General features: G+C 39.8%; 1 protein-coding gene and 1 long non-coding RNA gene across 6 annotated transcripts; both read right to left on the minus strand.

The window, feature by feature from the left end:
- Positions 1 to 2,955: 2,955 nt before the first annotated feature.
- Positions 2,956 to 6,260, minus strand: LOC106656968. 4 transcript variants are annotated; one of them, XM_014378191.1, is made up of 6 exons: positions 6,186 to 6,260; positions 6,016 to 6,087; positions 3,756 to 5,861; positions 3,474 to 3,677; positions 3,224 to 3,403; positions 2,956 to 3,139 (listed from the first exon to the last, which is right to left on the minus strand). In XM_014378191.1, the coding sequence occupies exons 2-6, from the start codon at positions 6,083 to 6,085 to the stop codon at positions 3,051 to 3,053; spliced, it is 2,649 nt and encodes an 882-aa protein (XP_014233677.1). In that variant the 5' UTR covers positions 6,086 to 6,087; positions 6,186 to 6,260; the 3' UTR covers positions 2,956 to 3,050. The 4 variants fall into 4 exon arrangements, with proteins under 4 accessions (XP_014233677.1, XP_014233674.1, XP_014233676.1 ...); XM_014378188.1 differs by having other exon boundaries at positions 3,224 to 3,397; positions 3,474 to 5,861; XM_014378190.1 differs by having other exon boundaries at positions 3,233 to 3,403; positions 3,474 to 5,861.
- A 2,335-nt stretch (positions 6,261 to 8,595) lies between these two features.
- Positions 8,596 to 12,879, minus strand: LOC106657003. Of its 2 annotated transcripts, none has more exons than XR_002763458.1 (3): positions 12,318 to 12,879; positions 9,269 to 9,400; positions 8,596 to 9,182 (listed from the first exon to the last, which is right to left on the minus strand). It is a non-coding gene; the product is annotated as an uncharacterized LOC106657003 (long non-coding RNA). The 2 variants fall into 2 exon arrangements; XR_001339497.2 differs by having other exon boundaries at positions 9,269 to 9,538.
- Positions 12,880 to 18,203: the final 5,324 nt, after the last annotated feature.

Raw genomic sequence — 18,203 nt, forward strand, 5'->3', positions numbered from 1 at the left:
AGTACTTACTGACGTATCAACGAGGCAGCGCATCAAGAATTTTTTTTGCGTGTGACTCGCAAAACCTTATCAACGTAGCAACGAATTCAATTTCCTTGAGAGTCAAAAGCAGCAGCAGTAGTAGTGGCGGCCCGTGCTAGTGCATATTGTACGCCCTTATTATAAATGCCGCCCGACGACCGCATAGAGACTCATTATACTACGCACATGGCACATATAGTTTCATGTGTGCTTGCAGAAATGTTTGCCGCGTGTAATATCGTACCGCACAAATACACTCTTGGATTCTCTCTCTCTTTCTCTCTTTGTCTCACTATCCGACAAACGTTCGCCGTGTATTACACGTTGTGCGTCCAAGCCGAAAGCGAAAATTATGCACTATTATGGCTCTTTGCGTCAATATACATTATTATTTCATCTTAATGGCCGCGATCATTTTATATATTCGACTATTACTAAGTTACATCTGCGCACTGAGCGCTTAGACATGTAAATACGTGCGTATCATTACATTGCATTAATAACTGTGTCGTAGTACGTTTTAATTTTTATCAAGTTTTGATGAAATTTAGCAATTGCTAATTTGGTGTGAGTAAAATTCGCATGATTTTACAGCATCGCGCGGTGTTAATTCAGAAGCCTTTGTCCTTTACCTCGCACTCTTTACACGTAGCAGCAGCAGTAGCAGCAGCAGTAGTAGTGTATATAAAGCATAATTACGACGTGGACTGCAGTATGCGCGCGCAAAACGTAGCCCTGGCTCTTGCGTTCTCTCGCCCAATTACCAAATTCAGCTCCTCCGTTCATTTGAACAAACCTCGAGTGTGCTGCAACGCTCTGAAGTTTCTCCGTTTCCGCGTTAGAAACTGCTGCCGCGCATTGTATACGTTCTATTCCGACTTCTCTGCGGATTAATCGTATTTTCTTTGACGGCTCGTCGTCGTCGTCGTCGCCCGGGTCCGTGCGGGTCTCTTTCTGGTCTCGAACTCGGTACACATAAAGAGCTCTGAGAGAACTGCGCAGGGCGAGCGTATCTCTGCGCCAACACGTTTTCTTTGAGAGCGATGCGCGCGCGCGTGCGATCCTTTCTGTAAGAGGGACCCCCCGTGTAATAATGGTCATTTTTTGAATAATTTTTCATCCTCCCAGTACGTAACGTTAAATGAAAATAATTGTCTGTGCGATGAATTTTCTGCCCTTACTCACGAGTTTGGGAGGATTATTAAGCGAGCCGTGACGGCTTAAACGGTTATAATTAGTACTCGAGGCACGTGTACGAAATTTCCCCGTTGAAAAAAAAAGAAACGAAAAAAAAACATGACAATTAATCACTGCTTCGGAGCAATGAAATCTCTCTCACTCCTGCGCTCTCGGGCGGGCCCACGCTGCGATTAATTTTGCCCTCTTTACACGCGACGAGCTATTACCGCGCGCGTTCAAACTTCGAATAAGCTAGTTCAACGCCACTTGGTCCATGTGCTCCTCTCTCTCTCTCTCTATCTCTCTGCTGTATACTACCCATCCCTTGCATGTGTACAACGCGCGTGTATACGTATAATCGTTGTTTTGTGGGGAGTAAAAGTTTCGCACCTTCCTTCCTTTTCTTATACCTTTTTTTTAAACTTCGAAAATTGAGGAAAAGCTTCGGTTGTACGATAAAACTTTTCCCCCCACGTACATAAGTACATCGGTTTTTTTACCTTTTACTCGAGACCGCAAGAGTTAGTTGGCTCGGCGAAGTTCGAGACGAGTAGATATCTCCGAAAGCAACTCGTACATACTGCAGGTGTAAATGCCACGATACAATGTACATTACGGCTGCTACAGAGAGCAAGAGATCGACTCGGGGATCAAAACTCAAAGACTCTTTTTTCCAGCGCGGTGATCGCGATATTTATTACACTAGAAATGTTTGTGCACTCGATGCATAATATGAGCGCCGTTCATTTTATTACCCGGATAATTGCACATGTAACTCGTGTCTATATAAGTGTTCCGTATGGATAACCCGTGCAAAGGTTAAACGGAATTTACACGAGTTAATGCTCGAACAATGGCCCACCACCCATGCGCGTGCACGGCTCCATTGAAAATGATGTACTTGGATAAAACTTTCGGTCCCGAAAATTTGAATAGCGAGGCCTACATACGTTAATGATGATCCGTCTGCATCACAATGTAACTATAACTTATTAGTACATGCGCGAGCAGAAGCTTCTGCCATGTCGTCTCTGCAACAAAAGTATAACCGCACATATAGTCAGAAATTAATTCGCCTTTTTGAGCTATATATAGTGGTTGGTACGAAAACTTTGATATATAATTCCGACGATGCAAGCGCGTTCACGTATACTGAGCTTAGCTGAAGCACTACCAGCTTCATATTAAGCTAGTTTTAATTAATGCCCTATAATACATCTTTCAACCCGGGCGGATGGGTCTTTTGTCACCATATAATTGTTACCCATAAAAAAGTAACTCAATATAGTTCCACCCGGTACCGAGCTCTTCCTTCGTTTTTTTTACAACTTTATGTGTGTATATCATACACATACTCGTCTGCTCGGTTCTTTCTTCTTCGTCTTTTTTTTCTCGACATTTGTTCTTGTCGACTAGAATCTGCAAGAACGCGTATCCCCAAACTCCCCTTTTCTCACACTCACTAGACTCTCTTTCGTGAAACTTCGTCGACAACGCGCGCGCGCCTCTGTATATAAGGAAAACTTTCAAAGAAGTTAAATTGCTGCGCGCGAGGATGAGGGAGAGAGAGAGACAAGTTTTACGCTCGTCAAGCTTGCATACCATCTATAGATATAACACTTTTACTGCGGGTATATTCCGATACACACGTACATGCACAATGAAATACATACTTTTTGAGTTACATACATACAGTTTCGACGCTATTTTAATTGAATGCTTTCAAAATGTTGACAAACTCGACCAAATTTAACATTTAGTTTGTTGGTATTTTATTTTATTTTAAACTTCTCTTAAGAGCTGTGTAATTGCTCCGCTTATTACAAACTGAATTGTTACCGGTAGGCCCCTTAAATGAATGCGTTGAAGACTTTACTGATGTGAAGTTTATGTTGCGGTTCATCATGAGTACTGCGAGAATTTTCCGCCTCTTCAGACCCTGTATTTAAGAAGTTATTAGAATTTTCGATTTTGTGATAATGACGATGACCTGAGTTTTCATTATATTTAAGATCGTGATTACCGCCTTTACCTGCACCTATCGTAAGGCTGGCCGATGCATGGATTCCACCCGTTCTACTTAATTTGTTTCCAATACGATTGACAATCCCGCCCAAAAATCTTCCACCAGTCTTTCTAGGTGCTTCACTCTCGTTGGGGTTGGTTGAATCTTCGGAAATATCAGCCGTGCTTGATGCTGAAACTGAAATGTTGGGACTCAAATGTTTTGATAGTTCAAAAAAATTTTAAATGATGACGATTAATCAGATTACCATTGTTTCTATGAGCTTTGTTTCTTGCACGAGACAGTGTCAAATCTGCTTCAAGATCAGCTTTTAAATGACCAGAGCCCGAATCGACATTTCCGAGATCTCGTTGATTGTCTTTGCTGCGGTTGTTAGATATATTACCATCGGTGGATGCTTGGTCTCCTTTGGATCCCCTTAATTTGTTGCCAATTTGACTAACGATACCGCCTAAAAATGTTCCACTAGCCTTTTTAGTCGATTCATTTTCGTCGTAGTTAGTTTTATCTTGAGAAGTGTCTACCCTACTTGAAGTTGAAGCTGGCATTCTGGGATTTGATAGATCCGTTAGATCAGGGGAATTGAGATTCTGACGTGTATCCGAATTTCTATCGTTTCCGTTGGTATTGTCTATCGGACGAGACAAAGTCAAATCAGCTTCAAGATCTGCTTTGAAATGACTAGAATCAGAATCGAAATTTTCGATATTTCGTTGATTGTCTTTCCTGCGATTAGGGGGAATATTAGTACCAGTGGATGCTTGATCTCCACTGGATCCCCTTAATTTGTTACCAATCCGACTAACAATACCGTCTAAAAATGTTCCACTAGCCTTTTTTGTCATTTCATTTTCGTCGTAGTTAGTTTGGTCTCGGGAATTCTTTGCCCCACTTGAGGTTAAAACTGGCATTCTGGAACTCGATAAATCTGGTAGATCTAGTAATTTTAGATCCTGACGTGTATCTAAATTTCGATTGTTTCCGTTGATATTGCCTGTGGGACGAGGCAAGGTCAAATCTGCTTCAAGGTCTGCTTTTAAATGACTAGAGCCAGAATCGAAATTTCCGGGATTTTGTTGATTGTGTTTGCGGTTGTCGTAAGAAATATTACCATCGCTGGGTGCTTGCTCTCCACCGGCTCCCCTTAATTTGTTGCCGATTCGACTAACGATACCGCCTAAAAACGTTCCACTAGCCTTTTTAGTTGATTCTTTATCGTCGTAGTCGACTTTGTCTTGAGAAGTGTCTGTCCTGCTTGAGGTTAAAATTGACATTTTTGGAATCGATTGATCTGGTAGATCAGGTAATTTTAGATTCTTACTTGTTTCCGAATTCCTATCATTTCCGTTGACTGATCCTATCGTACGATACAAGCTCAAATCTGCTTTAAGATCTGCTCCTAAATAATTGAAAGAAGAATCTACATTTTCGGGATTCTGTTGATTCTTGTTCCATTGAGGACGTTGGTTCTCTTTTGTACGGTTATTTGAATAATCATCGTCTGCGATTGGCTTAAGTATACCGGCTTTTCTCAATTCTTGTCCCATCTGACTTACATACTCGCCCAAAATTCTTCCACCAGACTTTTTAGGTGGTTCAATCTCGGCTTGTTTCATCTCATCTTTCGAGAAGTAAGCTCTCCCTGAAGTTAAAACTGACATTTTGGGACTCGATAGCTCTGATAGATCAGGTAATTTGAAACGGTGACGATGGTCAAGGTTTTCATTGGGTTTGTCGTGATCATCCATCTTATGAGAGTGAGTCAGATCTACGTTAAATTTAGCAGAAGGAACATTTTCGTAATTTTTTCTTTGCTCTTTTGGTGGAGTATTTTTATCCTCTTTTCTGAAGCCACGAGAATAATTATTGTAAGCAGATGCTGTAATTTCTCCGGCCTTAATTAATTCATTTCCTGTTTGTTCTATCTGGTTGACAATGCCTTCGATCTCGTCAGGTTTGGTTTTATCTTTAGCACTGTCTACATCGTTTAAGATAATAACTGGAAGTGTTAGATCAGATAAATGGGGGTAGCGACGATGACCAGAGACTCGATTATGATCCCTCATCGAATGAGTGAGGGTCAGATCGGTATCAAAATCACCGGTGTTAGAATACGAATTTTCTCGATTCCAATGATGCTTGTGCGATGGAGAACGTTGTTGTTCTCTTCTGCGGTTATTGGGATAATTACCTGTCCGATATGAGTGAGTTCGATCGATGTCGAAATCAATGGAGCTAGGATACGCAATTTCTTTACTCCGTTGGTGTTCGTTTGGTGGAGGAGGTTGATATTGTGTTTCGAGTCCACGAGGATAATTACCGTCCTGATGTGTTTGAGTTAGATCTGCTCTAAAATCACCCGATCCAGAATACGAAATATCGGGTCTCCATTGATACTCATTTGGCATAGAATTTTGATATTCTCTTCTAAAGCCATAATCGTTATTTCCGCTACCGCCTGAACCTAACCCAAAGTTTGCGGATGCTTGAATTCCACTGCCTGAACTTAATTTGTTTCCTATGTGGCTGAAGATGCCACCCAAAATTCTTCTGGGTTTTGAAAGATCTGCAGTTACACTGAGACCGGCATTGCCATTGAGTCCGCTGATAAGACCAAGATGGGCATTAGCAGCTCCTAAGCATAAACAACACAAAAGTCAAAAGTATTATTTTCGGTTTTCTGATACCAAAACAAAAAATTTTACTATTTTACGGGCAGATTCAAAATTGCCCATAGATACAATGCTAATTACTGCTTTGATGTAAATTTGGATAATAAACAAAAGTACCTTGATAGAAATGAAATTGCCCATCGTAAAAGGTAGTGACAATAAATAGAACTACTATGTTGACTTTCATACCTGCCGTTTATCAAAGGAATTTTTAAAATTAATAACTTCTCTATTAGTGATTTTATACAATTAATTTTTGAAATTTAAATTTATAAATGTACTCATACCTATAATAATCTTTAATTCTAGACTCTTCAAGATTCAATGCCATGTACAATCATCAACTAACATTAGAGCCTTTTCTACGCATGTCATTGTAGAAGTCGTTAAAACGAAATTGAAAATTACGTAATGTTAATTAAATATTTATATTAAGAGTTAACGATTTTCTTGTATCAATTAAATTTAGATCGCCGATAACATGGATTTACAAACTACTGTTCGTAGATTGTTTTTATATTAAGATTGCCAACAACTGAACTCAGAGTTTTAATTCTCGTCAGTGTATATAATTTTAAAAAGGCCCGCCTCCAAATCGCCTCAGTCGACCGTCTTACAAGCTCTGGCCTTGAATGAGCTCTTTAGGCTGAGGTTGATCGAAGCTCGATTCTAAAACTCATCGCACGGTATGCTCGCTCTAAAGTATAGTTTTTGCCGTCGTAACCTTGCATACCGCTACTTACGTGCCCTGCGAAGCCTACTTACAGGCTTGGACGCCGTTGTACGTGTTGGCCGGGCGACCTGTTGAAAGGCGCGTGCTGTCTCGTTACGACTGCATGTCCCAACATTACATTCGACCACTTATAAATAAAAAGAGAGCAAGGGTCACTCTCGAGTTCATTGTATGCGCTGAAAATGCAAATCAACTCGAAACAATTGGTTTCACGCAGTTGGATCAACCGAAATTTCAATTGTTGTTTTTCTTTTCACATTGTAAAAGTATATAACCCAGTATTGTGCCGAAAACTTGCGTCAACTTTCCAGCTTATATAACATTGGCATTCACTTTTACATGTAAAAGAGAGAGAAAAAGGGAAAGAGAGAGAACAGAAATGAATAAACTTTTCCGAAATATGCTCGTTGCGGCGAGGCGAACGTGTGCGTAAGCTCTCCCATGGATTTTTTAATATACGACTTGCGCTCTCGATTATTATTATTTCTTTTTTTCGTACGTCATTTATTGTTTTAATTTGCATCGAGTTCGCTGTACATTCGTCGCGAGTTATCTCAAACATACGAGCCTGTAGCGCACAGCGCGAGCTTTAATTTATTTTTTAGCATAATTTTTGCAAGTACTTATGGAAAGACTACCACGCGTGCGTTTATATGCAATCGAGGAATTGCAAAAATGCGAAAATTGTTACATTATTCTTTATCGGAGCAAAATGACGACGAGGGCAGCAGCAGCAGCTGACTGCCCAGATACACACGGGGCTCGTGAAAGCTATATAATGTTATTGCAGGTTGCAATCTGGCCGATGGCTCTTCCGCGCTAAAATTTCCATAAAAAAATTTTTTCGACTTTCCATCGGGTGGTGATGCTTTTTTTTTGCAGCGCTTACACGTACACTACCACCGCGCTAAATTGCCCACCGCATGCAATTAAAAGAATTTTCGGAATTTTCGCCAAGGCCCCGCAGAGGGAGAGAGACACAGAGTATGAGAGCATATTGCACGCCATAAAGTGAAATATATTTGAGCCACCTATGTTCTCACCTCTACGCACGCACATATCAAGAGCAGAGCGACGAAAAGAACGAATATATCCAGTGTGGAATATTCACGCAGGTCCAAGCAATTACATGAATTTTCTCATTCTCTCTTTCTCTTTCATCCCGCGCGCGCAGCGGTTAGGAATATTTCATTGAGACACAGAGAGATACGTTCTGTCGTCGTCGTTCTCTGCCTACACATATATATCAGCTCAACTTGGTTTCTCTCTCTGTTTCACTTCATGGCCTCCTATAGATTTGCAGCAACAGCAGCGCGGCGTATAATATATATCTGTACCATCCATGCAGTGGATCGCATAGACGACATTGCATGGAAGAGAAAAGGGAACTGGCTCGGCTGCTTCTAATTAGCATGAAGAATTTGCATTCGAGGCGGAAGCTATCTCGACAAATTGGCTGCCTACTGCTGCTGCTGCTGCTACAGCCTCTACTGCCTTAGTCACCCATCGATATGTACAGATATATACATGTCGGGCGTGTGCGATTGATAGTCGATTGCTTCGTTCTCTGCCTTCGTGTAGCTCGATCGTCGAAATTAAATTGTCTTCTACTCTGTAGTAGCTGTGTGTTGATCCCGCGACTCAAGCTCGTCTATATATATAACACGGTGGCGAGGATGACAGTATCCAGTCGCGAGATACAGGAGTGAGAATAAGGTCCAATACCCTTGTTTCCAACTTCTTTTTCTACGTATAGGTGTCTCGAATATATCTTGGATCTGGGGAGTAAATGACATGTTGTTTTGAAAGAACTGATAAAACAGAACAGTAGGAAAATGATACATGCGAATAAATCTCTGACAAGACATCGAATGTTTTTCTGCCACGTGAAAAAGAAGAGAGAGAGAGAGAGAAGAGAGGATGTTCAACCTCATCTTTCTCGTCTAGCTGTGTACTCGTGTGTGTGTATGTTTTCCCATTGCTAGCTGCGTGTGCAGCTATGGGTATGCTCGCGTATACGTAGAGGATATCCGGAGAAAAATTTGGAACTCAGCCCGGGGCTCCATTCCAAGATTAAAAGCTTAAATTCTGTAGCTGCTGTATGCGCGTCTTCGACGAACCAATTGCGCGGAGATATCCCTCTTTATACTGAAGAGAGAGAGAGAGAGATAGAGGGTGGGTGAAAAAAAATACTCGTACGTTTGCTTCCAAGCGTGGCTTCTTTCGCGGCTTTTTTTTTTATTATTTTTCTTTCAAATCCTTCAGTAATATAGGAGACGGTTGCATGACGCTGCTAAAATAAAGCGTTAAATAGCGCCGAGCGACCGCACGCGCGTATATATGAGGGTTGCCGCAGACGCCTCGAGCAATTCTCGTTTGTTTTTCGCATTTCTTGGACTTTTCAATAGCTCGCTCGAGCTCGAATCCCTGGAGTTTTTTCTTCCCCTCTTTTTTTGCAGCTCTCGACCGAGCTGCTGCTGCGTCTCGTTCTTTTATCTGGGAAGATTATCGTGTACTAGCTCCTGAATCAGTTCGACGTCGGTGTGGATGTCTGCAAGCACGCACACAAACATAGAGATGTTTCTTCATTTAATGCTTCTTTTTTACACTTTTTTATTCGAATAGATCTATACGTACTTATTTACCTCGTTTCGAATACGAGATTTCTTTCTGATTATTTGACCCTTTGATCCCTTAGCCTCGAGTTGTGTGCGCTTTCCGGGTCAAGGCTTTCTTTCCCTCTCGTTCGCGCGTCGTGTAGCCGTGCCTCTGAAACCATCATTGGATTTTGCGGGTAAATCCGCATCAGTTGCTTTGTGTTCCCTCGTCTCTGATAAGTCAATTCCCGAGATTACATGAATATCAATTAGTTGGCCGAGGCCACGGATACTCGGGGATTATTTTCAACTGCGAACACACATATTATTTATCGAGTCGATGAAAAATGTCAATCGTTTGTGAAACGTCTCTCTTTACTTGTCCAATTGAAAAAGAAAGAAGGAAAATAATAATGAAATCGTTTTACGCCGGTAAACGATAAATATTTGTTGGTACGTGTGAACATCTGCTGCGAACGTTCGAGTGTACTCGTACGTGTAGAAAATGAATTATTAGAACAGTCAGGAATTTAGAGATGTATCGGCGGCAACACTGATCGAGGGGACAATCTTCATTACGCTTGACAGATGATAGTTTCTGACGCGACACGAACTTAGGGTGTTGCTGCTGCTGTTGCTGCATTTTTAAAAGTCAATCTCCTGCGCGGGTGCCGATAAACGATTCTCAATCCATTCGACTATACTAATCGAATTTTTTTCTAAACTCTAATACTTAATGAACAGATTTTTTTTGTAGTCTTTACTAATATAATGCCGAGTGGTAGGTAAAAAATGAAAATTTCAAGGTTTTCTACTCGTGCTTCATCGTTTCAATTCCGCGACGTCAGCCAGAAAAACACCGCGAACATAATCTAAGCGCGAGACTACAATACGTTACTTTCTAACCCAACAAGTAGGCGAAACCCCGCCTAAAATGTGCTTTATGCAACGAAGCTTTCAAAAGATCACTTAAAAGCATTCCGTGCTATTTTTGCATTAAAGGATAACGCCGAGGAGCGGCGGGATGCTTTTTACTTTCCCAGTGCAGCGCGCGCGCACCAACCGCCCGCAAGCCTTTTCCATACGCGAGTACGCGTTCAAATATTAAAAAAAAACTCTCTTTTCTCTCTCGTATACGTATACTACAATACTCCTACCCCTTTGCAATGTTTCATCTACAGGGCGCATGCAAAAAAACTCCATACATAAATTCAGGCTTTCAGGAGGAGTGCTCGAACATTCACCGAGGAAGAAAGAATGAGAGGGAGGGAGATAGAAAAAAAAAGGAAATAATCTCATTAAAGAATTCTTCTAATCGCGATAAATCTGCACTCGCAAAGGACAATGTCGATAACCTAGAAAAAAAGTTATGTGCTTTGGTAAGCTAAAAAATTTTTTATTCGAAATGCTTAGGACTAAAGAAAAATGGCCTCGGGTAAAGATAATACTCGGCTAATTAATCGACCTTTCAACAACTAGAACATTTTTAACGTATGCGCGCACGGCTCTCATTGTTTTTTTTTTTTTTTTTTTTTTTTTTTTTTTTTTTTTTTTTTTTTTTTTTTTTTTTTTTTTTTTTTTTTTTTTTTTTTTTTTTTTTTTTTTTTTTTTTTTTTTTTTTTTTTTTTTTTTTTTTTTTTTTTTTTTTTTTTTTTTTTTTTTTTTTTTTTTTTTTTTTTTTTTTTTTTTTTTTTTTTTTTTTTTTTTTTTTTTTTTTTTTTTTTTTTTTTTTTTTTTTTTTTTTTTTTTTTTTTTTTTTTTTTTTTTTTTTTTTTTTTTTTTTTTTTTTTTTTTTTTTTTTTTTTTTTTTTTTTTTTTTTTTTTTTCAAGGAAACTCTTCTCTCATTGCAAGCGTTAGAAAGATTCAAGATAAAATAAAAAAAACCAAATGATCCTTCATCCTGGCGTGTATCGGTGCTTCTCTACAAAAAAGAAAAAAAAAAGAAAAAAAAAAATTTCAACGCACGCGAAAGCTCGTTCTATTATACGCCATCATCAAGGTCTTTTTGCACTTCATCAGTTTCATTATACGAATCAGTTATTTTTTTCTTCTCTTCTCTTATGAACACGCTCCTTCTTCCTTCCTTGCGCGGCGAAATAACAATTTGATTCGCTGGTGGACTCGACAAAAGTAGTTGGAACTTTTTCCATTTGCAGCGTGTAGCATATATATATACGTGCGGACGACGACGACAACGACAACGAAGCTCGCCAGGCGAGAATAACATCGTTTCTCGCTCACGCGCGCGCACCAAAACTCGTCCGGATATATACAAGTAGTAGCAGCAGCTTCTAGGACGACTACGACCATTCTTAGAAATGAAGTTGCCTGCCTGCCTCTCGGCCTCGTATTTCGTGCGTTATACACACAATCATTTTCCGCGACTTTTACTACCTCCGGGCCAAACTGTTGAATGCCCGGCTAACTGCATACTTTAAAGTTTAAAATACAGTTGGTTATGGCATTAAAAAATAGGAAGAAAATAAAGGAATGAAAAGAATAAGAAACTTGCCGGTGTATATTTTTTCACTGCGCAGTTTTCGCGATTACCTCGACAACTTCTCGTTTTTTTCTTTTTCATCGTCGCCAATCATCGTAATGCGCACCCGCGAGCGCGCGGATTATTATTGTGCAGCGTAAAGTGCACGTGCTTACACGTGGCAATCGTCGCAACTCTCAGTCGAGCGAACGTATACAATTAAGAGTCCACCACACGGAAAATCATTATTAATAAACTTGGTAAAACTTGTCGTTTACATTTTCCATTTAATCATCGTCGAAATATTATAAATAAACATGGCCGTTCGCGCGAGAGCTAAATACAATTATTTACTCGCACAGGGCCAGCAGTAGCGACCGGCCGCGCGCGAGTCTGTTGGAAAGTCGGCGTTTCTGACTCTCTCACTCTCTCTCTCTCTCTCTCTCAGTGCATAAGGCGACAACGAAGTGCTAAACTCTCATTCATATTTGATTGCGTGCGCTGCACAGAAAAGTTATATACACGTATATATACAGACGCACACGCAGAGTCGCGTCGGTATACACACGCGCGTATATTGCGACGCTAGGAAAGCTGAATATAAATTACTTGCGCATAGTCCTGTGGAGAGTTTCCCCGGGTAAAGTGTGTGTATGCGTGCGTGTGGTGCGGCTTGCCCAAATCTGCACTATATTACACTCGATGCGAATTGCCGCTAAAGCTCGGGTGCGCGCGAGCGAGCTTGCAACGAGCTTGCAACGACTGCGGCCCGGCTGGAGTAACGCGAATATGTTGCTATACAGATTAGTTACATTCATCGTGGCGGTGGCGGCGGCGCTCGAGAGCTCTGCCTTTTCTCTCTGGTCCCTCGCGCAAAGCTGGAAAATATTACGTATAATAGCCTTAAAGCTAAGGAAAATCCTATTAATTCGCAAGTTGGTATTATAATCGCTTCTTTCATTTGTTAAAATATAATACCCTCGTGAGGAGGAGGAACAGCAGTAGCAGCAACAACAATCACGGCCACGATGCGTCTATAGAGTTTTGACGTGTGTTTCGCGCCAAGCTTGTAGCAATAATTCCCGCTTGCACGATTCCAGTCACGTCTATACCTATCGACAGCTGCAGCAGCAACAGCAGCAGCCTTGATTCTCGCTCGAATCTATATAGATACATATCCTGTAGATGCATATATTATACGTATTATACGATAACCTGTATACACAAGTGATCTGTTTTGCGTAGAGAGAGAGAGAGAGAGCAAATTACATGGTCCAATCATCCGAAGTGAGATAGAATATGTACATTTTACGATCTCTGTGCGGCAGTTTCCTCATTTGCGTGTTGCTGTCCTCTTTTTCAAAGTACATTACGCGCGGCGATAAAGCTCGAGCTCGAAATTAGCCATTCCAGCTATGAATTTTTCCACGCAATTATCGAGGACACAATCGAGTCGGCTTTCGAGAATTTTCCTTTTCCATTTGAATTCTTGAAAAATTCCATAGATTCCTTGGTAAAAGTGTTTTGAAACGGCAGGTACAGGGGCACAAAGAATGTTTTGAATATTTTCATGTGCACTATTTTGAACAACAACATGAAACATGTACGTCCGCACTAGTCGATACTGCGGCAAAGACTATACGCAGCGGGAGGACGGTGCCGGCGTTCGACGGCTGCACTAAATAATAAAAAAAAAAGAAGAAGAAGAGCGAGAAATAAACACGATTGAACGCGCGCACGAAGGTGGAAGGTTGCCCAGAGGCCATCAAGCGAGAGGATATCCCGCATTATACGTGCGCCACAAACGTGTCATTGTGTGAGTGTGCGTGAATAAGCGAGAGAGATCGACTAATGAGGCCTGAGGTTTCTCTCTCTCTCTCTCTCTCTCTTACACTCTGGGCTGCATACGAGCACGCATATTATTATATCTACTTGAGCCCTGTACTCCCCCCTCGCCTACGTGCAGTACGTGAGCGATCGTGTTATTTCTCCTGCAAGCTCGGTGATGATCTTTGCGACTCGCACTCGACAGTATATTGCGCATCGCTCGAGCCGCTAGGATCGATTCTTGCGCATCCGAGATTGGGGATTTCCGTCGATCGTTTATTATTGTTATCATACACACAGTTTTTCTTGTTGCGTTGCGGATTGTGGGCACGATTCAGGTAAGTCGATTTATTTTTCAGAAATTCGTTCGTGTTTCGAGCTTGTTATTTATTTTTTACATTTTTATCTTTCTCTCTTGCACGTTGCACAGATTTTACGTGAAATATTTGGTCCAATGAGAAAGGGAATAACTTGAAGATTTTTTGCTTGCATAACGCAAAAAGCTTTTCGATTTCAATCTTCCACTGCCGATGTCAACTAGTCAAGGATCAATAGCATAAAAAGCAAATTCTTGAACGTATATCCGTCACTTTTTTTCGAGCCGAAATGAAATCGATATTGTGCTTATTTTTGGTAGCAGTTTCAGCCATATGTTTCGTTGAGGTATTATTTTGTTTTAATCAATTTTTTCGATGCCAGAGCTTCATTGAATCGTTTGAACCAAAAAAAAAATGAAAATATTTTCCAGATCAACGCGGAGAGACCGCCGATCTGCCGCGCAGGTTCCGTCGCCTACTGCAAAGACATGCAGAGCGCCAAAGTTTGCGGAGTACGTATTTACAATCAACAAAAATTTATAATTTTTTATTATTGCAGCTACGCGAGGGCACGAAAAATATAATCTAAATTCGAGCACTGGAAATCCTCCTGGTACGATACGTCACAGTCGCTCTCGAAATGGAGGACGCCAGTTTGTTAAGTGCCTATTTTTCTATACGCGCGATACACGTGATTGATGATTTTAAGTTGTAAAATACACTCACGCGTTGATGACCTGCATGACGCGTTGGGCACTCTATTCGAGAGAGATGCCACGATGTACTACATATACACGTCGGCTGCAGCGCCAATTGTACTTAGGGGATCCAGATCTAGTTTCGCAAATTGTTTGAATGTGCACTTTATAAACGTGGCGTTTATTAATCCTGGGCACACACTCGAGCCGTGTGTGCGTCCAGATTACGATACTCTATTTTTGTCGTCCGGTTTCTTTTGTTCATTCGATTGTGCCACGCGTAGTAATAGACGCTAAAGTCTTCTTTTCTTTTATGTCAAGAGGTTCTATCTCTGATCCGTTATTTTCTTTCTTTCTAGAAATTACGTTTCTGCCAGATGGTCTGGAAGCCGCCGGCGGGTTACAAAATCATCAAAAATGGAAATCACTACGAAGTATTGAATCCGAACATTGGCTTTTTCCACGTCGGTTGAAGACAAATAAAATAATAATATAACCATGCAAATATTGTCGCTCACTTATGCAATCATCATCTTTGGTACTGATTTTAACTGATGTTGAATGTAGTTATTATATTTAATCTTCTCACCTTTATCATGATATTTAATGAATAATTTTATATATCAAAATAAATCAAACATACGTAAATATTTATTATCAGTAAAATTCAATTAGTAAGTCATCCTTTGAGCAAAATTTATTTGTAAATAACATAAACATGCAAATAAAAAGCTTCAATAAAGTTTGCGTTTACTTAATCAAATGAGACACAGAAAATGTATAATTTTATCGTTAGCCAACCCTTGGGCCATTTCGATTTCGCCTTCTTCTTCATTCAACGTATAGAGTAACTGTGCATTTTTATTTCCATATCCAATCATTATGTAACAAGAGAAAAGCCATGCACACCCGCGGGTGGTAATTTATTACTGATTGAAAGCGGTTAATCGCTGGGAAACGTATCTTGTATACTATTTTTTTTTTTAATGTAAATTCGAGAGTAACGTGAAATCTAGCCAAAGCACGTGTATCAAATTACTTTAGAATCTCTGTTCTCTATACATAAACGTGCCCATATGCGCACTCTTTAATTTAGACGCTTATTAAATAGTAGTATTCGACTCTTGCTATCTCTCTACCTCGATTAATCCCAATCAATACAAATATCACAAAGTACAAGCTCCGGCCCGCAAATCACCTTTGATGTTCGAGATTTTCAACAATCTCTGGCAGCACCGCCGCATGGCCGTATGTATTTATATTCGTTTGTTCATGAAACCAAAATAGGTTGGGCAAATTGATATTCGACGCTGTGGGGGTAGTTAGTGTCAAATCATTGGTTTCAGAGAGCAAAGTTTGATCAAAGTTCGTTGGACAAGAGGGAGAGGGAGAGATAGAGATTTTAGGGTTTAGCGAGTTGCGTATATGTATAGAGGTAGCTCGGTGAATTGCTCAGCTGAATTCTGATCCGTTTTGGTATGGGAGAGGATTTATTAGATTGTTCTCTACTCTCCATCTCCCTCGCTCTTTGCCCGTAGTGCAGTGGATCGAAATACTATTGATAAAAGTCCTGATATTTGATTTTGGATCCTGCAAAGTTTTAGACTCATGTAAGTTATAAGGCGATTTTTAAACTAGAGTATACAAACAAATATTTTATAACACGTTTCCTAAAATTTAAATAAAAAGTCTCTGAGTATTATTAATTTTAAGACAACATAAAGTTTTTCATAGAAAAATTTTTCATCAGTTTGCTTTAGGCATTTGAAAGGGTGAAAACGCATCCCCTTAGGAGTTCGTGTTGCAATCTAAAACAACACATCTCGTAATAATTTTATAAGCTTTGCAGCACCCACAATAAAGATATAATTTCAATACTTCTTTTATAAATTAAAACTGTAAAATTAAAACGCTTCTTTTATTAAAAGCACGAAGATTTTCACCTCATCACGATAATTTTTTTTTTTACATCACTGCGACCTAATTATGAGTACTTTCATTACTTTTAATACATAAGATACACGTGCTTGCAGTTTTTTCAAATCAACTGTTCGTCGAAGTGACCAATTTATGACCATCTGACAACGCCCTGTTTAATTCTTACCTGAATGTATACTACGAGATATGCGCACACATGAGTGTTTATGCGAGCTATTTTTTACAGCCCTGCTGCATAAGGAATGAACGAGAATAGAGCTTGTTTCAGTAAAAGAAACGTTTCGTTGGAGCCAACTCGAAAAAAAAGGCTAGAGGCTTTTTCAAGTTTTCCCGGTTTATAAAAGTGTACTCTACGTATCATTACTGCTACTTCAATGATATCCCGAGAAGTGCGTGAAATTTTCACGGCAATGTCTTTATGCATCCTCGAGTGTATGATGATTACTCCCAAAATATACATTTTGTGATACATGTTTGTCGTATATATAGCGAGACAATAGCACTTGTTTAAAACGTTTGAACCATATGTGCGCAAGATGCGTGTCTCAAGTTTGAAAGTATACTTCGTTCGATGTCTTTTTTACATGAAAAAGAAATCTTTTCTGCATCAAATGTTTACGCGCATACAAACTCGACGCGCATCTCTATGCAGTGGGATTGAAGTAGGTTAATACGACGATAGCGAAGTGTAGAGAGACACATACACACATACAACGAATTTATCTTTTATACACACGCGTGATGTTTATTAAACATTTATGTGTGTGTGCCGAATGAAATTGTCTCACGAGACAATTATTCAAATTGGATTAAAAATTCAGCGACAAACAGCACGCGAAAGTATAAGTAGGTCAAAGTCTATGAACCAGGGACTGAGTGAAAAGCTCGCATGTGCATAAATGCGTTTCTTAATTCCATTTAAAGAAATCGAAATGTGCTTAGTGCTCAGTGTTTAAAACGCATATCCTTGTTAATTATCGTGATAGTCGCAAAAAATTTAAAAATGAGAAATTAACCTGAAAACAAATGTTAAATAAAAAAATTATAGCTTTAAATTAAAATACAACTATGTATAACTACGTTTCTTAGACTCATGTCGACGAAACTTTCAAGTCTATGCTCATACGTGAGCTTACTAGTCAATAACAACAATGTATATTATTGTTCATCTTTGTTACGAGTGCGAATTAAAAGTCAATGATTATCAATCATTCATATTTTCTTTTAAATTTAACGGAATATAAGGAAGATTTCATTTTAAAATTCTCAAAAAATTCTCGAAAAAAGTTGATTGGACCTCAAGGGGTGTGAATGTTATGTGTTTTCTAATTTAATCGGTGCATCCATTCTATTTATTCGCAAACATTACAAATATGTGCGACATTCGTCGTGAATATAAATTCCCTTACGAGAAGCAGCTATATATAACGTGTTATAACGTACATAAGAGAGAGCGAGAGAAACCTCGAGAACACCATTACAAGACGCGTCCAAGTGTTTCATAAAAATCTTTATTTCTCTACGGCACTTGCAAGGCTGCGCGCGCGAGGATGAAGCAATTCCATGCTTATAACCATCTCTCCCTCTCTCAGCACTAGTGCAGCGCAGCACATACCTGCGCGCCCACACACATACATACACAGTCATACGTAACTATTGGTCACACTATAAAGTTAAGAGTCGTACTTTCCGGATGGTTATTGGATTTTCTCGCT

Source organism: Trichogramma pretiosum, unplaced genomic scaffold (genome assembly GCF_000599845.2).
Source record: "Trichogramma pretiosum strain Unisexual culture from Peru unplaced genomic scaffold, Tpre_2.0 scaffold37, whole genome shotgun sequence".
Classification (NCBI taxonomy): domain Eukaryota; kingdom Metazoa; phylum Arthropoda; class Insecta; order Hymenoptera; family Trichogrammatidae; genus Trichogramma; species Trichogramma pretiosum.

Bases quoted from the DNA above. Each gene is read 5' to 3' on its own strand.
- LOC106656968 (XM_014378187.1), bottom strand. From the start codon at position 6,085: ATGAAAGTCAACATAGTAGTTCTATTTATTGTCACTACCTTTTACGAT. The intron at 5,862-6,015 runs GTACTTTTGTTT...GTTTATGCTTAG, and splicing joins GCAATTTCATTTCTATCAAG to GAGCTGCTAATGCCCATCTT. The intron at 3,404-3,473 runs GTAATCTGATTA...CCAACATTTCAG, and splicing joins CAAAGCTCATAGAAACAATG to TTTCAGCATCAAGCACGGCT.